The sequence below is a fragment of the Oryzias latipes genome, chromosome 19 (assembly GCF_053564925.1).
Source record: "Oryzias latipes strain Hd-rR chromosome 19, Olatipes_Hd-rR_3.1".
In the NCBI taxonomy this organism is placed as follows: Eukaryota; Metazoa; Chordata; class Actinopteri; order Beloniformes; family Adrianichthyidae; genus Oryzias; species Oryzias latipes.
In genome coordinates this window covers 11,790,144-11,817,601 of record NC_136255.1, presented here as the reverse complement: position 1 = coordinate 11,817,601, position 27,458 = coordinate 11,790,144, and the positions used below count along the sequence as shown (strand labels likewise).

At 44.3% G+C, this 27,458-nt stretch overlaps 2 protein-coding genes and 1 long non-coding RNA gene across 16 annotated transcripts in view; 1 reads left to right on the top strand and 2 right to left on the bottom strand.

Moving 5' to 3' along the window:
* Positions 1–27,458, bottom strand: part of tanc2b (tetratricopeptide repeat, ankyrin repeat and coiled-coil containing 2b) — a 184,998-nt gene that overhangs the window by 97,572 nt on the left and 59,968 nt on the right. The window contains exon 1 of one of the 14 annotated variants that reach the window (XM_023949345.2): positions 12,108–12,350. The exons of the other annotated variants lie outside the window; for them this stretch is intronic. The gene's annotated coding sequence lies outside the window, so the exon portion shown is untranslated. Of the gene's footprint in view, positions 1–12,107; positions 12,351–27,458 lie in introns of those variants that run through there. 14 annotated transcript variants of the gene reach the window in all.
* LOC144987743 (uncharacterized) lies at positions 16,298–21,012 on the bottom strand. The gene has a single exon (XM_078937053.1). The coding sequence runs from the start codon at positions 20,914–20,916 to the stop codon at positions 16,423–16,425; it is 4,494 nt and encodes a 1,497-aa protein (XP_078793179.1). The 5' UTR covers positions 20,917–21,012; the 3' UTR covers positions 16,298–16,422.
* LOC144987745 (uncharacterized) lies at positions 21,347–21,600 on the top strand. Its single transcript, XR_013651409.1, has 2 exons — positions 21,347–21,450; positions 21,529–21,600. It is a non-coding gene; the product is annotated as an uncharacterized LOC144987745 (long non-coding RNA).

Below are 27,458 nucleotides of genomic sequence, written 5' to 3'. Positions count from 1 at the left end.
TGTTGGTTTCTCTCCCCAACACAATTTGTTCTGCTAATAAAATATCTGTCTTCAGTATTTACAGTCGCGACTTTGGGCATTAAATAGAAGGTAAAGGGGGGGGAGAAAATATGAGGAGACAAATGAAACATTAAGTCAACCTGTGGAAGATAATAGAAGATTAAAAAAATATTTCCATAAACCTCAATGTCTTTGCCAGACAAACAACAAAGCAAAAGAACAAAACAACGTAGGGTGGATATCAGTGGTTTTTGTTTTATGGACTACTTTGCCTGGCGAGCTAATTATTTTCTTGTTTGTATCCACCATTTCATATCAATTAGATTAGATTTTAACCAGAAAAAACCACTGTGTGGATTTTATAAAAGCAAGGAACCTCAGAAACAAACAAAGTAAACTTGTTTTCCCTGCACTATAAGGCACATTTAAAAGCAACTTTTTTTCTTTCCAAAAATCAACTGTGCACCTTAAAATCCGGAGCGCCTTATATGTGGATTAATTCTGCTGCAAACAAAGTTGGGCGTTATTGTGAACATGCTAATAATGCTAGCATGTTGTACTGTGTTTTTTTTTTTTACGTGTTACTACTAATGTCACAAGGTTGGGAGTTATTGTAGTTGCAGTTTTTTGCATGGTCCTAACAAGGTTGGAAGTTACAGGCATTGTAAATAAGCTAACGTTTGTAATATAGCTAGAATGTAGTGCCACAAACAAGTTCTACAGTTACTATGAATGTGTTATCTCTGACAATTTTGCCTCACCTAAAGGCCCCTAATACTTTGGTGCGTCTTATTTGTTATATAATTTTGAAAATTGACTATTTATCGATGGTGCACAGAAAATACGCTACAAACATGAATCACCGTCACAGCTTAAAGTTTAAAGCCTTTACAGAACTTCTTACTGACAGTCCAATATCTATTTAGTGTTGATGACACAGCTAAAGGCTGTAGATTAGGAGATTATGCTTTATATAAATTCTCTCTTAAAGTCACAGGAATCAGTTTAACATTCTGTGGTCTGTCTACAGGCAGCATGACTAATCAATTTGTTTAGTGGCTGGTTGGCTATATTCATTTTGAAGAGGGATGACCCTGAAATGAGTCATGTTTTCAGAAAATGCCACATAAATAGGGAAAGCTCTTTAACAAAACAAACAAAAAAAAAAGTTTCAAAGAAAAGAAGACCATACCATTTAGCGGATGAAATCTAAACTCTACTTTATCTAAACTGATGAGTCAGTGCTTGGCTTTCTGTGTAAAACAGAAACTGAATGCAAACATAACAATGAAAAGTACAGCAGAGGGAAAAAGCCCAGAACACATTATGCCAAGAACAGCCGTAAGCATAGAAACACGACTGTAAAGGCGACAGTGGAGACCTTGTTGCATGTTGGGTAAAAAAAGGCCAAGGGCACATAAGTGAAGTGTCAATTTGTTTTTGTTCTCAGTGGAGAAAGCTTCCAGTCTGCAAGGGGGAAATAATGACAAGAGGAAAAAAACACCCAAAAAGAGGGAACACAGTAGAGAATACAAAAAAAAGAATGGTAGCCATCAAGTGTGGCCATAGAAACAGATTAAGCGTAGATGAAGAAGAAAGGTGAAACGAGAGAACCACACGGGCCGTCTTGCTTCTGCAGCTTCTCTCATGGCTCTCTGCTATTCTTATCCCATTCTTGCCCACAGCGATGCAATAACTCACTCTGTTCTCAGTGTCAATATGACGATTGAAGAGGCAAGAAAAACCACACTCATACACACACACAGATTATGCCCACACATTGCTTCAGCTGCTATGAAGATGGCTCTGTTGCTGCAAACAAGCCAGCCTGAATAATGAAATACACATTAAATATAAAGTAGACCGGGGGATTGAGGAGCCTGCAGTGCCACAGCAGACACTTACCGAGAAAGTAGGCTACTATATGGAGCTAGATGTCTTTTATCACCAACATGACAGCTACAACATACAAATTGGTGGACTATTTTTTGAAAGCGTTAGAACATATGCCGATAAGGTTTTAAATGGATGTAGTTTTTTGCACAAAATGTGAAGAGTTACTGCATAAAACAACTACTTTTGTCTAAAATGAGCTGTATTAAACCAAGAACGTTTCATTGAGTAGATTTTTTACAAGAACGCCTAGTATTTATCTTAACATTTCCAGCATGGTGGCTTTGTACAGTCATTTTTGTACCATGTATTGCTCTTTTTTGAGCATTTGTTGTCTAAATGTTGGTCTTGCTTAGTAAGTGGTATAGCTGTACTACGATATAAGTAGGCTTTTTTTTAAATACTAAAAGATTTTGACTTAAAAAAATGAATTTATTTTCTTCTTATCCTTTTTCGCCAGTGACTAAGTCCATTATTTTCTGGAATTATTTGTCATTAGAATTCTCTAAAGTCCAACATGAGATAATAGGTTCCCATGAATCACATCATCTAACCTCATTTTGCATTTCCATTGAAAAAACTTAGAGATTTCAAAAGTAAGTTACTATGATGTGTTGCTGCTGCTTAAGCCTTAGTCACAACTGCCCTTACAATTGGATTGTCTCCGGGCATAAAATGGGCAAACCAGCAGGGGTGTGCAGGTGGCCCGCATGAAATATCAAGGTCGTAGGTCGCTCTGTCAGTTGGTAGAGCAAAAATGTTACTGAACATTGTCGTTGTACAGGCACGTTAAGTCTTAGCACACACTAAAAAGCATGGTCACCCACATTAACAAGTATGGGTGATGTAGGTGACATGCAACATTTTTTTAACTCTCCCGAATTCTGCAGACTGTGCAATTTGTGCAAGGTCAGTGAGGAACCAGTATGTGCACCTTACAAACAACTAGATAGCGAGATAAGGACATCGTACAACAGCATCACACGTATGCTTACCAAGCGCACAACAATCATATGTTCCAGTTTTATGATATCCTTTGAGGTGGCTGGTCGACCCTTAAGACGCACTTCCACTCCCCTTAAGATGTGGCCGTTCCTGTCCGACAACCCAAAAACCCACAGCACCCATACATGTCAACCCCAGTACAGGTGCACCTGACTAAGGTTCGAGTATTAAAGGAAAGTGGCATCTTTGGTGGTCATTATTAAACATTTGCTGTTATGGATCACCTGGATGCTTTTTGAATCAAGCACATAGCCAATGCAGCTTTTTAATGATCAGCAATAAATAGTGATTAAAATACAGGTATTATTAAATATAATTTTGTGATTAAAACTAATTATTTACAATTAAAATCAATTATATTGCAATGTTTTTAGTAATTTCATAGTTTAAGCTGCATTTTAAAGGGATGTATTTATTCTTTATCAATCGAACAATAAATATTGTAATTTAAAAACAGTTCCTTGGTTGGAAGCAGCTCTCTGATTAAACAGCCTACCGCACATTTGGGCTAAAATGACCCTGTATTATGTAATGCTATATGGCAGTCCTATGTTATGTAATATCTATGGTTCTGTGGGCTCTAGATTCATCCCAGTATGCTGGCAGTTTTGGATTCAGCACCAGCACAGCTCACAGATAAACGTCAACAACATCACACCTGTGCACCCATCTAACCAATAAAAAAAAACAGATATTACATTCAGGAGATTCTCTTTTCTTGCTTTCTTTGTGCTTTTTAGCCCCAAATATGTCAAGCAAAAGCTAAATGGAAAGGATAAAAATGGTTTAGCAAATTAAATTACAAATAACTGTATATGGAAGTGAGAAAATGAAATGTTTTCTCATTGCATGTATTTGATTTCCGATATGAAGTTTGTCATTAATACATGAGTGAAGATGGACTGACTTGCTTGGTTGAAAAGCCAAACAGTAGTTACTTGGTAAACTATACTATAGTTTCTTTTGTTTTTAAACAAGCTTTAATCCTGAAGTTGAGGATTTACCCTATTTTTATCAGTCTCTTTGTTGTCCCACTCTACTACAAACCTAACCTTTGCTTTTTATGTGGTCTGGAGGATAAAATATTTACAGAGGAACCTTAAAAATTCAAAAGCTAACTGTGGTTCCCAAAACTGCATCTCTGAAGAGCCCAGAAAGAAGTATGTTCAAATCATGTATTTACTGTATAACAAACAAAAAACCCCACAGAGATCACAATTATCCTGAAGAGGAGGAAAGAAGGGGCAGTAAATAACCAATTCAAAGTTATTCAAAGCTACAGACTTACATACAATGCAGACATAATTTCAAGGATAACACAATCAATACCATCAGACACTCAGTCTAGGACATTTTTGGACGTACCGCCAGTCTGGGTTGGGTTTATCTTGCTGTGGCACTCCTAAAGCATTTCCTTATTCTGATTCAAGACGGTGTTTGCTCCCTTCATATTGCAATCCGGTGTCTATGTGCACAAAGCAATTAATAGTGAGAAGTCAAAAATGTAAAAATCCAAATGAAAAGTCAAAAATCAGACATGTATGTGGGCTCAAACTAACATTTTTGTGACTATAACATGGTCAAACACTTAAGCTTCATACACACCGGGCATGTGTGGCACATTCAAAAAGGCGCTGAAGCAGGGTTTTTGAATGTGCTTTTAGCATAAAGCTACATACACACCGGCCTTGGCAACTGGAGTTTGAGCAATCACTTCCAATGAAACATGTGTAACCCGGTCGGCCTTATTTGACCAAGGCACTAATCATTGCTTAACTTTCTTTTTTTTTCCGCCGGGTATTCCTGTATGATTTCTTTTTTCTTTTTCTTTCCAGGTATTCCAAGTCGTTATTGTAAAATATTAGCAGTGGTGCTAGTGAAAACAATTCATCAACTGCAGATTACCAGGAAGTGAGACAACATGGATCCACAAGAAGACTGTGCCTGTTTAAAATCTAGAAGTGGGAGTCAAAAGAATGTGACGGATTGGACAAAATGTATTATATGCCAGTCAGAAACTGTTCAGTATCTGTCCTGCCAAAAGCAGTAGAGCGTCACATGGCTCAGGCGATGTCACTTTTGCTGAAAACATTACATTTTCTGATGCTGGTGAAGTTTCAGTAAAAATTAACCTGAAACTTTTGGATTATGGGCAAGGGGATTGCAGAGTCTCTGAGGTCTAAGAAAGTCTTATGCCACACGTCTTGTTTGAACAAGTTCAGCAATTTAAAACTTGAAAGAGCTCTGAAAGTGCAGACAGCCCTGTGAAAACTCATACTAAAGTCATCTTAAGTAATGGCAGGGACACTTGCTTCTTCTGCGAAACTGGGGGTGGTACAATTCACCAGACACAGACCATGGAAGTCCATGAAAATGTTAAATGGTGTGCAATTTAACATTTTTGCTAAACTTGCTGGTACAAACCTGCAACTAAACCTGCATTTAGTTGGCTTATACAACAAAGCACGTGCCCAAAAGAGAAAGAGTGGCACTTTTGAAAATTACCAGAGCTGGGCTGAAAGTATTGCCTTGGTTCTGACAAGTGCAAAGCCTTTCCTTTCTTCCATGCTTTCAGTGGCTCAGACACCACATCTTCATTTGCAGGCAGAGGCAAGAGGACTGCATTTGATGCTTGGGAAGTTTTTCCTGAAGTGACACCAGTGTTAACGAAACTTAGCTCCACACTTGAAGTTATAACAGCTGTTCTTGAACGGTACACTGTAATAATGTACAGTCGTACCTGCCCACTGTTTCAGATGAAACATGTGATCTCAAGAACAATTTGTCATACAGACTTGATCTTGGGCTTAAAATGTGCAGAATGTACATGTTTATATTAATTAACAAAATATTATCATGCCCTACAGGGTCATATTTTTGAGTTCTTAGCAAAAATATGTTTTGGCAACCATATATGGAAGCCATCTTGAATAATGGAAGTACCAAGCAAGATCCAAGGTGGGTCTTGCTTTTATATGAAAGAGGACTTAGTTGACTACATTTGTGTCAAATATCATGGTTCCCCGTGAACCGCCACCTTAACGTGGTGGGGGAGTTTGAGAGCTCGGGTGATCCCAGGAGCTAAGCTGTCTGGGGCTTAAGCCCCTGGTAGGGTCTCCCATGGCAGACAGGTCCTGGGTGACGAGCCAGACAAAGAGCGGTTCAGAAACCCCTGATGAAAAGAAACAACGAGGACCCGATTACGTCGCCCGGATTGGCGTCACCGGGGCCCCACTCTGGAGCCAGGCCCAGGGTCGGGGCTCGGAGGCGAGCGCCTGGTGGCCGGGGCTCTTCCCACGGGTCCCGGTCGGGCACAGTCCGAAGGAGCGACGTGGGACCACTCTCCCATGGGCCCACCACCCGTAGGAGACCTCAAAAGGGGCCGGTGCAATGTGGTTTGGGTGGCAGTCGAGGGCGGGTGCCTCGGCGGCCCAAACCCCGATCATGGAACCTGGCTTTTGGGACATGGAATGTCACCTCTCTGGGAGGGAAGGAGCCTGAGCTGGTGCGAGAGGTTGAGAGATACCGTCTAGATATAGTCGGGCTCACCTCCACACATAGCCTGGGCTCTGAAACTCAGTCCTTAGAGAGGGGTTGGACTCTCTACCACTCTGGAGTTGCCCAAGGTGAGAGGCGGCGGGCTGGCGTAGGCTTACTCGTGAGCCCCCAACTCAGCCGCCAAGTGTTGGAGTTCACCCCGGTGGACGAGAGGGTCATGTCCCTCCGCCTCCGGGTGGGGGACAGGTCTCTAACTGTGGTTTCGGCTTACGGGCCGAACAGCAGTTCGGAGTACCAGGCCTTCTTGGTGTCTCTCGAAGGGGTACTGGAAAGTGCCCCAACGGGGGACTCCATTGTCTTCCTGGGGGACTTCAATGCCCACGTGGGCAATGACAGTGGCACCTGGAGGGGTGTGATTGGTAGGAACGCCCCCCCTGATCTGAACCCGAGTGGTGTTTTGTTATTGGACTTCTGTGCTCGTCATAGTTTGTCCATAACGAACACCATGTTCGAGCACAAGGGTGTCCATCAGTACACCTGGCATCAGGACGCCCTAGGCAGGAGGTCAATGATCGACTTTGTAGTTGTTTCAGGTGACCTTCGGCCCTGTGTCTTGGACACTCGGGTGAAGAGAGGGGCGGAGCTGTCCACCGATCACTACCTGGTGGTGAGTTGGATTCGCTGGCGGGGAAGGAGGCCGGAAAGACTTGGAAGACCCAAACGTACTGTGAGGGTCTGCTGGGAACGTCTGGCTGAGCCCTCCGTCAGGGAAGTCTTTAACTCCCACATCCGGGAGAACTTCAAACAGGTACCGGGGGAGGTTGGGGACATTGAGTCCGAGTGGACCATGTTTTCCACCTCCATTGTCTCTGCTGCTGCTCGGAGCTGTGGTCGCAAGGTCTCTGGTGCCTGTCGCGGCGGTAACCCCAGAACCCGGTGGTGGACACCGGAAGTAAGGGATGCCGTCAAGCTGAAGAAGGAGTCCTACCAGGCCTGGCTGGCCTGCGGGACTCCAGAGGCAGCTGACAGGTACTGGCAGTCTAAGCGAGCTGCGGCCCGGACTGTTGCGGAGGCGAAAACTCGGTCCTGGGAGGAGTTCGGTGAGGCCATGGAGAAGGACTATCGGTTGGCCTCGAAGAAATTCTGGCAAACCATCCGACAACTCAGGAGGGGAAAGCAGTTCTCCACAGGCACCGTTTTCAGTGCAGGTGGGGAGCTGTTGACTTCGACTGGGGACATTGTCGGGCGGTGGAAGGAGTACTTCGAGGATCTCCTCAATCCCACTGACACGCCTTCTTTTGAAGAAGTGGAGAGTGAGGATTTTGGGGTGGGGCTGTCCATTACCCGGGCTGAAGTCACTGAGGTAGTCAACGAGCTCCTCGGTGGCAAGGCCCCGGGGGTGGATGAAGTCCGCCCTGAGCACCTCAAGTCTCTGGATGCTGTGGGAGTGTCTTGGCTGACACGTCTCTGCAGCATCGCGTGGCGGTCGGGAACCGTACCACTGGACTGGCAGACAGGGGTGGTGGTTCCCCTCTTTAAGAAGGGGGACCGGAGGGTGTGTTCCAACCATAGGGGAATTACACTCCTCAGCCTCCCTGGGAAAGTCTATGCCAGGGTACTGGAGAGGAGAGTCCGTCCGATAGTCGAACCTCGGATTCAGGAACAACAGTGCGGTTTCCGTCCTGGTCGTGGAACAGTGGACCAGCTCTACACCCTATCTAGGGTGCTGGAGGGTTTGTGGGAGTTCGCCCATCCAGTCCATATGTGTTTTGTGGATTTGGAGAAGGCGTTCGACCGCGTCCCCCGTGGCATCCTGTGGGGGGGTGCTCTTGGAGTATGGGGTCCGGGGAGCCTTACTGAGGGCTGTCCGGTCTCTGTATGACCGGAGTAGGAGCTTGGTCCGCATAGCCGGCAGTAAGTCAGACCTGTTCCCGGTCCACGTTGGACTCCGGCAGGGCTGCCCTCTATCACCGGTTCTGTTCATAGTTTTTATGGACAGAATTTCTAGGCGCAGCCAGGGGCCGGAAGGGATCTGGTTTGGGGACCACAGGATTTCCTCTCTGCTTTTTGCAGATGATGTTGTCCTGTTGGCTTCATCGAACCGGGACCTCCAGCGTGCATTGGGGCGGTTTGCGGCCGAGTGTGAAGCGGCTGGGATGAGGGTCAGCACCGCTAAATCTGAGGCCTTGGTCCTTGACCGGAGAAAGGTAGTTTGCCATCTCTCGGTCGGTGGAGTGTCCTTGCCCCAGGTGGAGGAGTTTAAATATCTTGGGGTCTTGTTCACGAGTGAGGGAAAATCGGAGCGTGAGATTGACAGGCGGATCGGAGCAGCGTCCGTAGTTATGCGGTCGCTCTATCAGTCCGTCGTGGTGAAGAGAGAGCTGAGCCGAAAAGCAAAGCTCTCAATTTACCGGTCGATCTACGTTCCAGTACTCACCTATGGTCATGAGCTATGGGTCATGACCGAAAGAACGAGGTCCCGAATACAAGCGGCTGAAATGAGCTTCCTCCGCAGGGTGGCTGGGCGCTCCCTTAGAGATAGGGTGAGAAGCTCGGTCACCCGCGGAGAGCTCGGAGTAGAACCGCTTCTCCTCCACATCGAAAGGAGCCAGTTGAGGTGGCTCGGGCATCTAGTTCGGATGCCTCCTGGACGCCTCCCTGGAGAGGTGTTCCGGGCATGTCCCACTGGGCGGAGGCCCCGGGGAAGACCCAGGACACGCTGGAGAGACTACGTCTCTCGGCTGGCCTGGGAACGTCTCGGGGTCCCCCCAGAGGAGCTGGAGGAAGTGGCTGGGGTGAGGGAAGTCTGGGCATCTCTGCTCAGTCTGCTGCCCCCGCGACCCGGTCCCGGATAAGCGGAGGAAGATGGATGGATGGATCATGCTTCTATCCAGAAGTGATCGATTGTTTCACCTAGGCCTGCACAATATACCGCAAATTTATTGTTATCGCAATATCAAGCTGTGCAATATGCATATCGCAAAAGACAGCAAATTTGCAATAAATGGTTACCTTAGATGTGGCCAAACAATCTTATGGCAACTTGAAGTGTTTAATGGATTGAAAGAATCCGTTTCTGCATTTGAACAATCAGATGGACCCCTTCATGTTGTTAACTAATCAGATGGCGCCCTATTATGTTGTATGTTCGCCTCCTATGTCAACAAGGGTCATTTGTAGTATAATTTTTAAGCTGTTGTAATGGAATGGGAATAATATTTTTGGTTGTTTTGCTAATTGTTTATATACCGCAAATTATATTGTTATCGCAATATTAATCACTGATATCGCATATCGCAAGTTTTCTTCATATCGTGCAGCCCTAGTTTCACCTATCTGCCAAAAAAACTGACTTGACAATTTGGGCAACGATGGAAGAATGCAAGAATTTTGTGTGTGGAAGCCCGAAACGTGCATACGTGCAGTTACGTAGACTTTTCATTGAAAGTGGTCACTCTCACACGCGTTTCTGTGTCTGACGTGAACGTAACGTTACATTTTCTGAGTATTTCGACGATTTGTCATTGAAGTCACAAAGTGGTAAATAGGAGAAAATAATAAATAAGATTGGTCAGTAAAAAAAATGAAATAATAAGCATAAATAGATATTCATTCTGTAAAGTTGTAATACTTGACAAAAGGACATCAATGTAGGTAAAGCAATCAAAAACAAAGGAGCAACAGAGGGATAAAAGGGGAGGGACAGAACCAGTGATAGTAAAAGGTACTCCTCTTAGGATGGAAGCATCTATTTTTGTTAAGAGATGGATAGACCTTGGGGGAGGGAAAAAAGATGTGAAAGTGGGAGGAAAAGAGGGATGAAGTGGCAAAGACTCATTACCCTACGCACATTAAGTCTTCCCTGCTCTGGCGTTTTATCTCCAGATCTTTCGTCTCCTTTTGTTCACCAGAAATATCCGAGTGGGTGGGAAAGAGTGTGTGAGAAAGACAGAGAGAGTTGCAAAGTGATGACAGAGAGAGGAGGAGAGAACAGGAACTGGAGTGACAGAGGTGATAAAGGAGAAATTAACAGGCCTTGTGTTATTCCATTTTGGAAAAACAGAAGATGTTTTATCTTAATAAGCAAAATAATTAGTCCACAATATATGCTTGAGGGCAACTTGGTGGACTTAAGCACAGATAAATACCAAATGGCTGCTTTTGTTAATTAACTCTCTTTGCCGGGGAGGCAAAAGACCAAAGAAGAGTTAAAATCATTTTTTTGTTTTACAGTTAATAATCTATTTCGTTTTGTACTACATTTTCAAAGCACTTTAGCCAGCACATTGACCATTAAGTTACATTCACACCACCCTCTGCAACACACTCTTTCTATGGGCATGTTGCGGGGCAAAGGTCATAGCAAACACCTATACATGACGTGAGGGGTAAGTCAGGGTGAAGTAGGTGTGCACACATTACTGGTTACTAGACTAAGGGGACCATACGACAGCATACCTGGTACATAATACTTCACGATAAATGATACAATACGCATGACAATCATACATTCCATTTTCATGACCTCTCTTGAGGTGGCTGTATGAGTTTTGAGGGAGCTGCAAGACGCACCTGCGCTCCTCTTAAGATGCAGCAACTCTTCTCTATGACCCTCCATGCGTTTGAAAAACCAAAAAACCTGCAGCGCCCGTACGAGTCCATTTCACTACAGCGTAATGTGTGAGCTACAGCCAAAAGCTCCCAGACATGATTAAAACGATTTAACAAAAAGAAAACAAAGAAGAACGGCAGATAATCAAAGAGCACATATGACACAACATTTGCTAAAACCAAACCATTTTTAGCAATAACTTTTAGAGCAACACAAAGACAACAAGTACAAACCTCAGAGTTAGCCGTATTTTTGCAACAGTACCCACAGGACAATAGGACAAAATACATACCGGTAGACAAGAATCTGCAAAACTAAGTAGTAGCGTCAGAAAATGAAACTTTCTGATGCCCAAAATAAACATTTTTCCAACTTGACCAAGAAAGATGTCTCGATAGAAAACAAATATCAAGTACTTTTTGCTCATATAACAATTGCAATAATATGTAAAATACTTTAAAAGTAAAAAAGGAGAAACGGAAAATATGAACGTTTCTGTCACCTGATTTGATTGACTCTTAAGCTTTAGAAAATTGAAAACATCTCACTTCACATTTTCATAAAACAATGCAAAAACCAAACAATTTGTAAGCCGATAGCCACGCAGGTATTTTACATAAAAAGAAGTGACATAACATAATACTTAAAGCATATCAAAAACGAATGATTTGGAAGTTAATTCCTCCTCCACGAGCCATCTGCCAGACACCATTGGCCTCTCCGCTTACATCAGTATCTGTCTACAGTGACACATTCTGACAGTGTCCATGCTCAAAGGTGTGGCACGATGTCGTCGAGGCACAAATTGCTGTGAAAGCTCGGGTCAAGGTGACACCAAGCGCAGCAGTCACAGCCGAGCAAACAAATGAGCTCAACTTGGGCTTTCGCACATGCTGCTGAGACCAGTTCAGAAATACAGATGCCACACAGCGCTCCCCTATAACACACTTAGGGACGGTTAAGCACTCCGAGGCTTTTTCCAAACCTATAGCCACTCACTTAGATTGTAAAAAAAAAAAAAAGCTAATTCATTTGGAATTTTAAAAAAGTAATTTAGCGAACACATCAGTGACAAACCCTCAGAGTTCATCCGACTCACCTTCATCATCAGTCAAGAAAGCGTCTGCCTAGGCAATAAAAATCCTGCAGCATAGTAAAGAAAATCCTACACCAAAAGAAACAAAAAAAGGAAAATAAAGAAGGGAAAAACAATGCAGAAAGGAAAAAAACAAACTGTAGAGGGAAAGAATAGAAAGGAATTGAGGGAGAGGCAAAGGAGGGCCCAGACAGAGAGCTCGCCACAATGTGAGCAATGAAGGAGGGCGACGAGCTCTAGGTGTCTGAGCGCATACATTCACTGAGCTACTCAAGCACACACACTTAGATCCCCACGAACCAAAGCAGACAGGGTACTCTCGCTCACTCCTCCTACTCCTCCTCTTCATGTTCTCTGGCAGCAGTTACTCTCCATCCTCCTCCTCTGTGTTTCTCCCCAGCCATGGCGAAATTCCTTAACTCCTTCGAGGTCAAAGCGGTACAGTTGCTTTTTCTGTTTGGCTGAGCCTTAAATTACTAGTAAATCGATGTTGTTTTCTAAAACCACTCTGAACATTCATCTGCCTTTTTGTTTCTTTTTTGCCACTTGGGGGCAGGAGAAACAAGTTGTAAAGTCAAAGTTGATGCAGAAAAAAAACATCCATGAACTCCAAACGAAAATAAATCCTTAACTTTCTAAATTTAAATTTGCTTCCAAGACAACAACAATGTTTAAAGGACCTACTGCAAGGAAAAGGTTTGTTTTTTAAACCATATTCCTTGTGGTATTTTTCTGATGATGGAGGACAAATAAGAATTAATCTTAAAATTGCATTTTTGCTGAGATGTCATTACAGCCAAACCATAAAAAAAAAAACAAAAAACAATTTTTTCTTGGAAGAGGAACCAGACAGGGCTGCCCACTCTCTCCTTCTCTTTTTGCTATATTCATTGAGCCTTTAGCTGCAGCAATAAGACAGAATGAGAGCATTATAGGAATAAAAACCAAACACAGCCATCATAAAATTAGTCTTTATGCGGATGACATATTACTGTTTTTAAGGAATTTACATTCTGTAAATGAAACAGCAATGATCATAAATGAATTCTCCTCCATATCAGACTATTCCATTAATTGGAATAAGTCTGTTTTATTACCACTCAACAGGAATATGGAACAAAGACTCACAATTCCAGTTAAAACAGGAAATATCAAATATCTGGGTATCTACTTTTCCCCCAAACTATCAGAACTGGTGCAGCTAAACCACACCCCATTACTGAAAAGCATACAGGACGATCTAACACGCTGGACCAACCTGCCTCTGTCCCTTATGGGCAAGGTAGCCACGGTTAAAATGAAAATCTTACCCAAGGTTAATTATCTCTTCTCAATGATTCCCACACAACCGCCATTAAAATGGTTCAAAACATTAGACTCATCCATATCAAGCTTTCTATGGAACAATAAACCTGCAAGAATTAGTCTAAAAACTTTAAAATCTGCAAAAAGCTGTGGAGGATTAGAACTACCTAATTTCCACAAATACTTTCTTGCAAATAGATTACAATATATCTTAAAATGGTTAAAAAATAATCCAGAAACCAACTCATGGTTAGACTTGGAACAGGTGTTATGTGGAAAGATCAACCTGTCACAGCTACCATTTATTAGCCAAACAGTTAAAAAACAGGATTGTTTCAAAAGCATTAATATAAATGTCACCTTAACAGCCTGGTGGGAATTTCTCAAAATATCAAAATCATCAATTCAACCGTGCAAAATGACACCCATCTGGAACAACCCGGACATCCTTATTAACAAAAAAATGATTCACTTCCCAGCTTGGCAAGCAGGGGGCATAAAACAACTAGAGCACGTAATTATTGATAGAAGATTCATAACCCCCCAGGAACTTCAAGACAAACATGGAATAAATAACTTCTTGGAATATCAGCAACTTAAATCAAGTATTACTAAAAAGTATAAAATTAAAGACGACGATTTAAAGCTACCAGATGTAGTTACCACTCTGATTAATTTTTCAATGAATAGAACTCTCTCCAAAATATACAAACTTTTATGTAATTTAGATAACAATATTGCCCTTCCAACAAAAAAATGGGATGCAGATTTGAGCATCAGCACAGATGAAAGCTTCTGGTCAGAACTTTGTCTAAACACCTTTAAACTGACAAAAAGTCCAAATCTGCAGCTAATCCATCTCAAAACTCTTCACAGAATTTACTACACTGGACAGAGGATGTTCAAGATGGGTCTCAGTAACTCAGACATTTGCGAGCACTGTGATAATAATCTACCCGACAGCTACATGCACGCACTGTGGTTCTGCACTCCTGTCAGGGCTCTCTGGCAGCAGGTATGTGCCGATTTATCAGTCTGGCTTAAGGTTTCAATCACTGCCTCACCGTCACTTTGTGTGCTTGGTGACATGAGTGCCATCGATATAGAAGAAGGATTAGCATCTATCATTTTCATAACTCTTTGTATTGCCAAAAAAACTATTTTAATAAATTGGAAAAACAAGAAAAATATAAACATAAGTCAACACAGAAATCTGCTGTTTGATCATATCAGCTTGGAAAAAATGTCAGCCCAAAGCTCAAGTAACTTTGAAAGAATTCAGTCTCTCTGGTCTCCTGTGGTTGACTCCATGACTTAGGGGGTGGAGGGCCTGGTCGTCGCTGCTCCTTGCCCTTCTGCCGTGGTTTGGGGTGGGGGTCGGGGCTTCCGGTGCCTGGCGGGGGCGGTGGGGGGCTCCGTTGGTCGGGGGGTCGGGTCCGGTGCCTGGGTGGGGCGGGCTGGGGCGCTGCGTGGTCCTCTGGGCTTGGGTGTGGGGGTGCGTGGTGGGGGGGTGGGGTGGTGGTCTGGCTTGGCTTGGGGGGGTGGTCCCTTTGCCTGTACTGGGGGGGGTTGGCGGGGGGCCCTGCTCGGGTGGGGGGGGCCCAGCGGCGCCGGATGGGCTGCCCATCTGCACCTGGGGCTGGGATCGGCCCTTCCCTGGCTCTGGGACGGGACGGGACAACCCTCTCGGGGCCCCCGGTCGCTCTGGGTGTCACCCGCTTCGGCTGCGGGGTCTTGGGTGGGGTGGGGTGGGGGGCTTGTCGGCCCTGTCCTGTGGGGGGGCGTTCTGGGGGGGAGGGGGGGCCCATTATTAGTACGGGTCGGGGGGGCTAGCGGGTCGGGGTCTCCGCTGAGGCAATCAGTGGTTGCCTCGGCCGGTTGGCCTCCTCGGTCCCGTCGAGGCCTGACCAGAGCTCTTCTAGGGCCGGCGTCTGGGGGTGGGGGCCTGGGCTTGCTCCAGGGGGGGGGCGACGCTTTCTGGCTCCTCTCTCTCTGTGTGGGGTGGGTGGTGCCGGGCCTGGGGTGTCGGCGCCTCCGGGGGTGGGCCCCTGGGCTGGGTGGCCCTGGCCCCTTTGCTGGGGGTGGGCTGGGGGACGGCTGTTTGACCACCGGGGGACAGTCTACCAGCTGTCCCCAACTTACCCCCTTCCTTATATAACCTCATATTAGGGTGAGGGGGTGGGGGGTTTAGCCTGCGATGCGCCTTGGGGGGGGGCTACTTGGGAGTGGCCCCCCTCCTATGGTTGCCGTATGGAGTGGGCCCCCCCTCTTTCGGTTTTATTTGCACCTGTCACGTTCAGCTCGTAGTCTCGGAGGCCATCCTCATGGTAGAAGCACAGGCGGAGTCTCAGGACTTAATTTTTTACTCAAACTTTATTTTCCAATTTCTTCTGTTGGCATTTCACAGTCATGGCCCAGCTCTAACCACCAACCAACAACCAACCCCAATGGTTACAACTCCCACCTTTATAGGATTTCACCTTTGGGAGCTACCATCCACCCAGGTTCCCACAGAAAATCTATTTACACAAAATATTAAAATATGTACATTCAAAGTTCCCCTAACCCCTATAAAAATAGATAATTTCCCCATGCAAAAATAGAATACACAGACTGTTCCTAAAACATTTCAATAATTCACTCCAATACTAAAATTACTAATCTAAATCTCCCCTGTTAACTATACAATGATTTTGGTTCCCTCCCTGGAACCAATATAAGGTCCTTGTACCCTTAGGGACCTCTTTTGCTGGCGGACCATTTCTGACACAGAAAACAGAGGTAAGTCATCACAATCAGACAAGGCATAGACAAGGCAGCAGGTGTAAAACAAATATTTAAATCTATGTGCTTTCACAGGTGCTCCTGACCTAGAAGAACATTGCTGCCGCTGCTTAACTTTAACTGCACCAAAACAATAAACTCTGTCAATGAACCTTTTCTGTCTGTTTCTTTAATGTGACAGCTGCTCGTTGTCACATTTCCTCACCCCCTCTCCCAAGTTTATAGTACATCAATTCTCATGAACACGGGACAAACAGTCTGCCACACAGTTGGTCTTTCCTGCTCGATATTGCACTGTGAAATCATAGGCTTGAAGAGACAGGTACCATGCAGTGAGACGTGTATTGGAGTCTTTCATTCTCCTCAGCCATTGCAGGGCACGATGATCTGTCTCTAGGCAGAAGTGGCGCCCCAGCAGATAGTACCTCAGAGAGTCAATCGCCCACTTCATGGCCAAACACTCCTTCTCCACTGTAGAGTATCGGGTCTCTCGGTCGAGGAGTTTCCTGCTTAGGAACAGCACTGGATGCCTCTCCCCTTCAGCTTCTTGCACCAAGACTGCTCCAAGTCCAACAGCAGATGCATCTGTTTGCAGGATGAAGGGTCGAGTGAAGTCAGGGCTGTATAGAACAGACTCACTTGTGATGGCCCTCTTCAGATCCCGAAACGCTGCATCACAGTCCTCAGTCCAAACAACCTTGTTAGGTGCAGAAGCCCTGGTGAGATCAGTAAGAACAGCTGCTCGATCTGCAAAATGGGGAATAAATTTACTGTACCACCCAACCAGCCCTACAAAGGCCCGCACTTTCTTCTTGGTTGTGGGTATCGGATATTCCTGAATGGCTTCCACTTTGCCAACACGTGGTTTCACCAGACCCTGACCCACAACATGGCCCAGATACTCGACCTGTTGTTGGGCCACGACACATTTGCCTGGGTTGATCGTCAGTCCCGCTGCTTTTATTAGATGGAGAACATGGCGCAGATGAGACATGTGGTCCCGCCAGGAGTGGCTGAAAATTATAACATCATCCAGATATGCCGCTGCAAACTGGGGAACATCTCTCAGAATCTCATCCATGAGCCTCTGAAATGTCGCTGGTGCCCCCTGGAGACCAAATGGCATCACCTTGAATTGAAACTTGCCATAAGGTGTTGTAAATGCTGTCAGCTCCTTGGTCTCTTGTGCAAGTGCCACTTGCCAGTAGCCTTTACTCAAGTCGAGCGTAGTGATGAATTTTGATTTTCCAACCCTCTCCAACAGTTCATCTATTCGTGGCATCGGGTATGACTGGATCTTTGATACTGCATTTAGATATCTGAAATCAATGCAAAATCTCAGTGATCCATCCTTCTTTGGGACCAACACAACAGGACTGCACCACCCACTGGTTGATGGCTCAATGACGCCCAGCTTCAACATCAGTTCAATCTCCTTCTCGAGCTTTACAACCAAACGTTCTGGAATTCTGTAGTACCTTCGACGGGGAACTGCATCTTCCTTCAGGTGAACCTTGTGCTGAACCAGTGTGGTGAATCCTGGTGTCTCCTTGAAAAGTTCTGCATCTAATAATCGCCCCACCTCCCTCTGCCGATCCGGTTGGAGATGTGACACATCGACAGGGCTGGATGCCATTTCTTCATGTGGAAACAACTGCTCCCTCTCCTCCTCATCATCATCAGCCACCCGGATAAAGAATGTCTGGTTGCACTCCTGCTTGTTTGATGCTGGTAGCTGAAACTCCTTCAACAGATTTACATGGAAGCGCTGATGTTTTTTTAATTTTTCAGGCATGTAAAGTTCATAGGTGACCTCACCCAAACGTTTGGTGATGCTGTAAGGACCCTGCCATCTGGCCAACAGCTTATTGTCACTGGTGGGGAGGAGCAACAGCACCTGCTGACCAACCTGGAAAATTCTATCTTTGGCTTTCTTGTCATACCACGTCTTCTGTTGTGCTTGTGCTGACCTCATGTGTTCTTGTGCCAACGTACTCATCCTTTCAAGCCTCTCTCTCATCTTCAGGACGTAGGACACCACATTGTCTTTATCCGTCACTGGCTTTTCCCAGTAATCTTTGAGGAGATCAAGTGGTCCTCTGACCTGGCGACCATAAAGAAGTTCAAAAGGTGAAAAACCTGTTGATGCTTGTGGCACTTCCCGGTATGCAAACAAAAGATAAGGCAGCCATTGGTCCCAGTCCGTGCCTGTCTCTGACACAAACTTGCGTAGCATGGTTTTCAGGGTTTGATTGAATCTTTCGACCAGTCCATCTGTCTGGGGGTGGTATGGGGTGGTCTTAATGCCCTTAACTCCTAGCAGACTATACACTTGTTTTAACAGTTTGGAAAGGAAGTTGGTTCCACAGTCTGTCAGAATCTCTTTTGGTATGCCCACTCTGGAGAACAGTTGAATAAGGCAGTTTGCTATTTGTCTTGCTTTAACTGATCTCAGGGGAAAAGCTTCCGGGTAACGTGTGGCATAATCACAAATAACCAAAATGTATTTATGACCTGATGAACTTTTCTCAAGTGGCCCCACTATGTCCATGCCTATTCTGTCAAAGGGGGTCTCAATAAGTGGTAAAGGCTGGAGTGGAGCCCGGGCAACTCCCTGTGGTGCTGTTAACTGACATATTTCACATGAAGCACAGAACTCCTTTAACTGGGTATACATAGCAGGCCAAACAAACCTATTAGCTATTCTGTTGAGTGACTTCTGGAAAGCTAAGTGACCAGCCCATGGGATGGAATGACCAATCCCCATAACTTTCTTTGAAAAACATTGCGGCAGTGCTAAGGCTTCAACTGTTCCATGACGTTGGTAAAGGATGCCATTTTTAATCAGATAAATCTTATCTGTCAGACACTCTACTCTACCGGTCTTCTGCCCTTCTATTTCTGAGACTTTGTCAAACCATACTTTAAGTCTGGGGTCAGCTCTTTGGAGAGCAGCTATATCAGCTGGAACTTGGAAATCCAAAACGTGGCTGGGTTGTTTCTCATCATCACACTGTGTTTCAACTGTAGCCAAGAACTTTTCTCTTCTTCTCTGAGCTCTAGATTTTCGCACTTTCACAGGAGATATTTCTAACTCGGTGTTGTGAAAAGGAAGCTCCTCAAGTAGATTTCTAGCTGCATTTGCTCTTGTTGTTACTATATTGCAAAGAGAAACTGCATGCTGATGATCTGATCCAACTGGCTTCCTCTGAGCCTGAACAGATGTCTCACAAACACCTCCATCCATCTTTGCATGCGCTTGTTGTATTAAATCAAAAAGCAAAGGTACATCTCTACCCAATATAACAGAAAAAGGCAGCTCTGGCACAAGGACTACTGGCATGAGATAAGTTTGACCATCTATAGTTAGATAAACTTCAGCAGTACGATACGCTTTCTCATCACCATGAACACAACCGATGGTAGCAGTAGCTTCATTCCATAAATCTCTTGGAACCAGACTCTCCAGAACAACCGATTTAAAGCAACCAGAGTCTAGCAAAGCCTCTTTTCTCTGACCATTAATCAATACAGGTACTGTCACAACTTCTTTCTGGACCTGAACCGGCTGAGAGGGTCTAGGCACTGTACATAGCAGGGAAGGTGGATTTTGTCTAGTGGCAGGACAAGTATACTGGGTGTGGCCTATTTCATTACATTGATAACAGCGGACATCCTGCTTAGAACTAGAAAATGAACATCTGCTCTCCTTGGCTTTAGCTGAAAATTGCCTGGGGCTATTATGCATTCTACTATGTGTTTGACCACCCCTTTCACCCGCATAAGACTTACTCCGCCCAGAGAAGTAGCTGTCACGGCCAAAGTTAGGTCTTCCTCTCCCGCTTCTAGCTGATAGAAAAACTTCTGCTAGACGTGAAGCCTCTTCTGCAGACTGTGGATCTCGTTCACGAATCCAAATTTCCATTTCTGGGTTCATCATCCGAAGAAACTGCTCCAGGATTAACTTCTCAGAAATCTCTTTCACAGTGCAGGCTTCCGGTTTCACCCATTTGTTGAAAAGTTCCCTCAGGCGCACATAGAGTTCACGTGGGGTCTCTCCAGGATTGATGTCCAAAGCACGAAATCTTTTCCTGTATGTCTCTGCCGTGATCTCATATTTGGCCAGAATTACTTCTTTGACCTTCTCGTAGTCTTCAGAGTCATCAAAATCCATAAGCACATATGCACTTCGTGCTTTACCTGTGAGCAATGGGATGAGCTGAATAGCCCATTCCTCTTTAGGCCAGCGGCAAACAGTAGCTATCCTTTCGAATGTCATGAGATAGTGTTCGATGTCATCTTCAGGCGAAAGTGGTAAGATCTTGGGTTGTTTTTGCAGTATTGGTCCCCGTTGTGTGGGTGGGACAGGTCCACAGCTGGTTGGCATAGCAAGCTGCACGTCATCAGCCCCTTCTCCAACATCATCATCATCATCATCCTGCTCCGCTCTGGTCTCAAAATCATCTTTTAATTCTTTTACTTGTGTTTGGAGCATCTGAAATTGATGCTGGAGGTTTTTCCATCTTTGGTCTTGGCGTGCAGACTCCTTTTCCACCAGTTTATCTCTGGACGCCTGAGATTGGACGAGAGTCCTCACCAGAGTAGTCAACTCCTCCAATTTATCTGGTTCATCAGGAGCAGCTGCTCCTTCCTGGTGAGATGAGGTGGCTTTATCATCATCCAAAGGAAGATCAGGGGTCTCAGTCTTTTTTCCTCTTGTCATTTTCTGCACTGTGCTTTTAATTGTTTGCTTCTGACACCACTTGTCACGTTCAGCTCGTAGTCTCGGAGGCCATCCTCATGGTAGAAGCACAGGCGGAGTCTCAGGACTTAATTTTTTACTCAAACTTTATTTTCCAATTTCTTCTGTTGGCATTTCACAGTCATGGCCCAGCTCTAACCACCAACCAACAACCAACCCCAATGGTTACAACTCCCACCTTTATAGGATTTCACCTTTGGGAGCTACCATCCACCCAGGTTCCCACAGAAAATCTATTTACACAAAATATTAAAATATGTACATTCAAAGTTCCCCTAACCCCTATAAAAATAGATAATTTCCCCATGCAAAAATAGAATACACAGACTGTTCCTAAAACATTTCAATAATTCACTCCAATACTAAAATTACTAATCTAAATCTCCCCTGTTAACTATACAATGATTTTGGTTCCCTCCCTGGAACCAATATAAGGTCCTTGTACCCTTAGGGACCTCTTTTGCTGGCGGACCATTTCTGACACAGAAAACAGAGGTAAGTCATCACAATCAGACAAAGCATAGACAAGGCAGCAGGTGTAAAACAAATATTTAAATCTATGTGCTTTCACAGGTGCTCCTGACCTAGAAGAACATTGCTGCCGCTGCTTAACTTTAACTGCACCAAAACAATAAACTCTGTCAATGAACCTTTTCTGTCTGTTTCTTTAATGTGACAGCTGCTCGTTGTCACAGCACCTTAGACACGTAGGGTCCTTGGTAGGGGGGGTGCTTGGACATCACTGCCAGCAAGCAGCAGATGTCCTCCTGGCACCCTACCCGCCAATTTTAACCGCACCTTAGACATTTAGGGCCCCTTGGTGTGGAGGGTGAGGGGACATCACTGTGAGTAATCAGGAGATGTCCCCTTAGTGCCCTACTCGCCAATTTTAACTGCACCCCCCTTAGTACACACACCCCTCCCCCTTCAATATATACATTCAAACATAAACACACACACATGCACACAAACACCCTCTCAAACACCCATACACGCACACACATTTTACAAGGAAGGTGGGACCTGGGTCCATCTGTCCCCTACCCCGTCCCTGGTGGGGGGTGTGGGCCCCTTGGCGATGGCGGCCGTGTCCCTTGGGTGCCGGCTCCCTGGGCCCGGCGGTGCTCTCTCCGCACGGTGGGGGGGTTCATATTACACCTGAGCCGGGGGTGTTCGTGTCCCTGGGGGGTGGGTCCTGGTCCTTGCCCCTGGGCGCTGGGCCCCGCCAAACTTCCAACATGGCCGAGCCTGGTCGGGCCATATTTATAACATCCCTTATGGGCCGCCCTTTTTTCCCCGGGGTTCCCCCCTCCTGGGCGGGGGCGGCGGGCCCCTGCCTTGCTCCTACCTGGACCAACCGTGGGCCGGGTGGGTGGCTGCCTGGAGTGCGGAGCGGGTCTCCCTTGGGGGGTCCTGGCTCGTACCTGGGGTCGGGGCGGGGGGATGCCCGGAACTCCTGGGTGGTGGTGGGGTGCTCGTCTGGGGCTGTGGGCGTCCCTCTCCGGTGGGGCCCTGCGTTGGGCTCTTCCGGCGCGGCGGGGGGCTGCTTTCCTGGCTGGGCTGGGGCGGCGCTCTCTTTCCCTCTGCGCCTCCCTGCTCTCTGGCTCTGGGGGCCTCGCGGCGGTCCTGCTGGCCCTGGCCTGGGTGGCGGTCTTGGTCGCCCGGGGGGCGGTTGTTCCCTGCCTGTTCCCGTGTGGCGCTGGGGGAATTCCGGCTGCCGCTGCTGCTGCGGCGGGGGTATGGGTGTGGGGGTGGCTGGGCGCTCCTCCTCCTTCTTTTCACATTCCACCATCCATTTTAGAAGAACATAAACACTCACCTGAGCACAGGTGTTAGCTCACCTTTGCACTAATAGTTTGCATGATTGAATGAATGAAAGATTTCACACTAGTTGGTTTAAAGGCATAAGTATGCGTTCGTGAACACTATCTGTTTTGTGTGCATGTTGACATGTGGACATTTCTGCGGCTAGCAGGTGTGTTGATAATATTTGAGTGTGTGTGAACAGGCCCCGCCCTTTTTGTACTACATTTGAACCGTACCGTAACGATAAACAACCAGTAAACCTGCCTGCTCTATGCTGCTTCATGGTCTTACCCCCCTTCCCCTCCTATTATCACCCTCCTACCCCCCCCTCTCTCTAACGTCCCTCTCTCTTGTTCCCCTCTTTCCTTTTCCGTCCGGTCCAACACCAAAGATTTTCAAACATGATTGAAATTAATAAAGTTTGGCCTCAATTACAAAAGGGGTTTATTCAGACATACCTTTGGTTTGTCTGAAGATGAATAACCCCTCTTGTTAGAATAAAATATGTCCAACACAAGAGGCCCTCAGCTCTCATCTGTTTGCCTAGCTGTTGGACAGGACAAGTTAAAAAAAAAAAAAAAAAAAAAAAAAAAAAAAAAAAAAAAAAAAAAAAAAAAAAACAATGGGGCCAAAACCTTTTATAGGGTTAAAAAAAGAAAAATCAAATTCCACTTAAGAAACAAAAACATAAATGTCGAGGATATCCAAAGGACGTTTTTACATTTTATGGGATGGCCACAGGATCTACAGATTGGTGGCCATTGTGTGGTGGTGTGAAATTTGGCGACGCATACCTCTATATTAAGTCTACAACCACAACCAACGTTTTAGTTACCTTTGACCTCGGAAAGAGGCCACTGCCTTGAGTTTTCCACAAAAAAAAAAGGAATCACCTTTAGTACCAGCTACAAATTTGAACTCCTCCAAGGAATTTTGATCTATCGACTCCTAACTCATCGAGCATCGTTAGGAAGCTACTCGGGAAAAAAAGTTGTAATTAAATTTTGAATTGAGTTAGCATGGTGAGCTTGCAAAAGCGGCGTTTCCCTGTTGCTTGCACATTCTTTACTAGAATATTGTGGAAATGTTATACATGAATCCCCTGTCTTAAGCTGAACAAAACAATGACACAATATAGGAATGTGAAAAAATGTGGTTGACAAAAAACCTCAGTTGATAAGGAAATCCAAATGCTTACTTTTGCCGATTCTTCAAAAAATTACGTTTGTCATCCCCAGGCGAACAAAAAATGGTTGCTATGAATTAAAACCAACATAATCTGCCATTTTCAAAAAAGAGTTTTTTATTGAATGTATTACATGCAGCTCTGACCAGGATGGCAGAGGCAGAGAGTGAAGGGCCCAAAGTAGCCGCTCAGGCAGTGACAGTGGCTAAGACGGGTGGGTAGGTGTAGGTAGAGCCTGTGGGTCATACAACGCTGCTCATGGCTCATGGATTTGTAATTTTAATCTGACAAAAGTTTAAATGTTTTTTCATTTTCACATTTTTTTCAGAGAAAAGCTTCTCACCTGCCCCAGTATTTAATAATCCAGTGGGGTGAAGGTGGGAGCCTGCTCTTTACAGGCCACATCTCAATATATAAGCAGTCTAATCTAATATGCACAAGTTAACTCCAGCTTAAATGTCTAACAGAGCTCTTATGAATCTTTATCAGAGCAAAGCCTCCTTTAAGCTTGATGTATTCCACCCATGTTGAACTTTAACAATGCACATTGTGCGCCATCCAGCGTGGAAAACCTCATCAGCCAGAAATAAGTACCTCAATCCAGGAACTCAAATGGACTACATGTCCATTTAGACAATGATAACCAGAATGGTTTTAGTTCTCCTGAAACTTCTGTTCTGAGTTGCTGCTCGGTCACTGACTGTATAATATAACTGGACTGAGTCACGCCACCTATAAAAAATGCCTTACTTACTCTAACAAAATAAAGTCAATTCAGTCACCATTTTTCTTGTTAAGAAAATTGAATTTTGGAGACAGACGACGTCAGTGAGGAGTAATGTATCTGAATCAGTCTAAGTTATCATTGTAATCAACCAGTCTTGTCATGTCAAAAAACATGTCAAAATAGGTAGCAGAGTAAGTATGGCTATTCTGACAAATAAAATGACAGTAATCGCTGTTTTTTTTATCTACAGAAGTCTATAGGATTTTGGATTCTTGGAGCCTGCAGGTACCAAGGTGGTATAATAATAATAATAATGGATTGGATTTATCTGCGCTTTTCCAGACGGTCAAAGCGCTTACATTGTGTCCATTATTCATTCACTCCTCATTCATACTTGGTGATGGTAAGCTACTGATGTAGCCACAGCTGCCCTGGGGCAGACTGACAAAGGCGTGGCTGCCAGTTCGCGCCTCAACCGCCTGAGTATCGGAGTAACTCAGTCCAGTTCTCTTATACTCACCCGTCAATGTTTTTTGTAAGAAACTGAACCCCAACATCACTCTAAAAAACCCTTATCCAGCTCTCACTGAATAAATATTTAACTAGTAGCTTTTATTCAAAAGAAGACTAAAGTAAATGTTTTTGTAAACAGACTTAATAAAAAAAACAGCTAGAGCTCTTTTATTTATTGATAAAACTTCAGTTTGGTCTAAAAACTTGAATTTAGGGTGCAGAAGAGTTATAAATTCATGGTACAGCTATGTTCCACCTGTGCTGGAATTTTTTTAATTCAATTCTCTCTGTTGAATACAAATTCAGCTAAGGGAGTGTCAAGCTTATATTCACACCAGGAATGAGTGATTCGTTCAAAAACGTGCTATACGTGCATTCTTGAACCCCCTTTCAGCATATGGTGTTCACACTGGACGAGCTGGGTGGAGAGGCTTATTCTTGTTTAGGGCTGGGTGTCACCAATCATTTCCAGAATCAATCCGATTTACAATTTATTAGATTCTTTTGATCCACTCAATTCAATTCAATTCAATTTGGATTTGCACATTTGAACAGAAATTCAAATGTGTCTATTTGAAGGGTTTTTTTTATATCTACATGTTCTGAAGATATTTATATTAATCTGATATAGTTCACATACAGTTAAATGTTATTAGTGAAATAATAAATCAGATTGTGAACTTCATACAGTGATACATGACTTAAAAGGAGAAGCTCCAACAAACGTGCAGATCATTCTGTTCTGCCTCTCCTGGAGGGCATTTAAGTTTGATCCCTCGGTGGAGCTCGCGCTATAGCAACCAATTATGCTTTAGAACAAAAATGGTCACTTTAAAAAAAATGTTTACTTAAAAGAGTTTGGACAATTGATGCCTGTGACTATATAAAGCTGTACTTTTGGCAGCAATGTATGTTTAGTCAAACAACAATAGCATTAGCCATCCTATGGGAAATTCAAATTATACGTTAGCATCAAGCTAGCGAACTTTTGGTGCTGTTATACGTTAGGTCACTGGCAAAGGACATGCATAGAAGATTAATCTCTTCTTTTATGGATTGATTATTGATTTATTAGGCTTGGATTGATTCAGATGATTCATTTTTTTTTACCAACAAAACCCTGTGCTTGTTCTACTGTTGACTAGCGCATGTCCACCATCTGCAATTGGAAGTAGCTTGATGTGAAATGTTGAAGTGTTGCAAATCTCGTGAATCTTGCTCCAGTATTTTTCTTTCACATCTAGATTACGAAATATGAAAGACTTGGTGTCATATAATTCTGTCCGTGCACAAACTGCGATTATTAATTTTAATATAAACTTACATAGCGATGCGTAAGCACGATAGTTTCAATCATCACATTTATGCGTGTTTAAATTGACTTGTGGTCGCTCGAACGTGCATTGCTGAGGACAGTGTGAACTTAGCTTTAGAGTTGAGCTGTTCTAAAGTTGTTACGTTTTAGCCCTAACACCACTCTGCAGAAGACAAAGTAATAGATGGATGTACTGAATAAATTTAGCTGCTGTAAAGCCCATAAACTGTTCTGTTGAACAGTTGTGACAAAAGCCTTTGAACAGTTGTTTTCATCTTTAGTAGAAAAAAAAATCATTCATCTTTCAGGCTTAAATGTGTTACTGGTTTATTTTTAAATTCAGTTAGTCGAGCGTTGACAGCAGCTCTTTCCCCCTTTTTGAAAATACACGTGGGATAATGGGAGACAGGATGGGGTCTGCCAAAAGTTGTTTTCTACATTCCTACTTACCTACCACTTAAGAAATGCCACCATATCTAGGTCAGAGATCTACCAGCAGCTGAAAACATTATCAGTCACACTTCAGCTATTGACACCCAGCATTAATCACGCCATCAACTTGAGAAGTGACCCGTACAGATTCAGAACAAAAGATGAGAAAACACAGAGGACATATTATAATAAGAACACGACTGCAGAATGAGGCAATGAAAACATGACTATGATCATCAAGAAGTTCTCCAACTGGAAGACACTTTTTTTCACAAATAGGCAGCACAAACAATGAAAAACCAGTTTATTTTGGTGCACTCCAGCAAAATCCCTTTGTTCTTCAACAGAAGGTGAAATCAGTTGCAAGAAGGGCTGTCACACTGCAGACAAAAAGGTCATGAAGATCGTTCAGATCTTAGTAAGAATCCCTCCCAGCGTTGATTGGGTGAATATTACTAGCTACAATACACAAGGCCTTACAATGGTAACAAAAGTCCCATTTGCTGTCACACTGCTAAATGTGT

Bases quoted from the DNA above. Each gene is read 5' to 3' on its own strand.
- LOC144987743 (XM_078937053.1), bottom strand. From the start codon at position 20,916: ATGACAAGAGGAAAAAAGACTGAGACCCCTGATCTTCCTTTGGATGAT.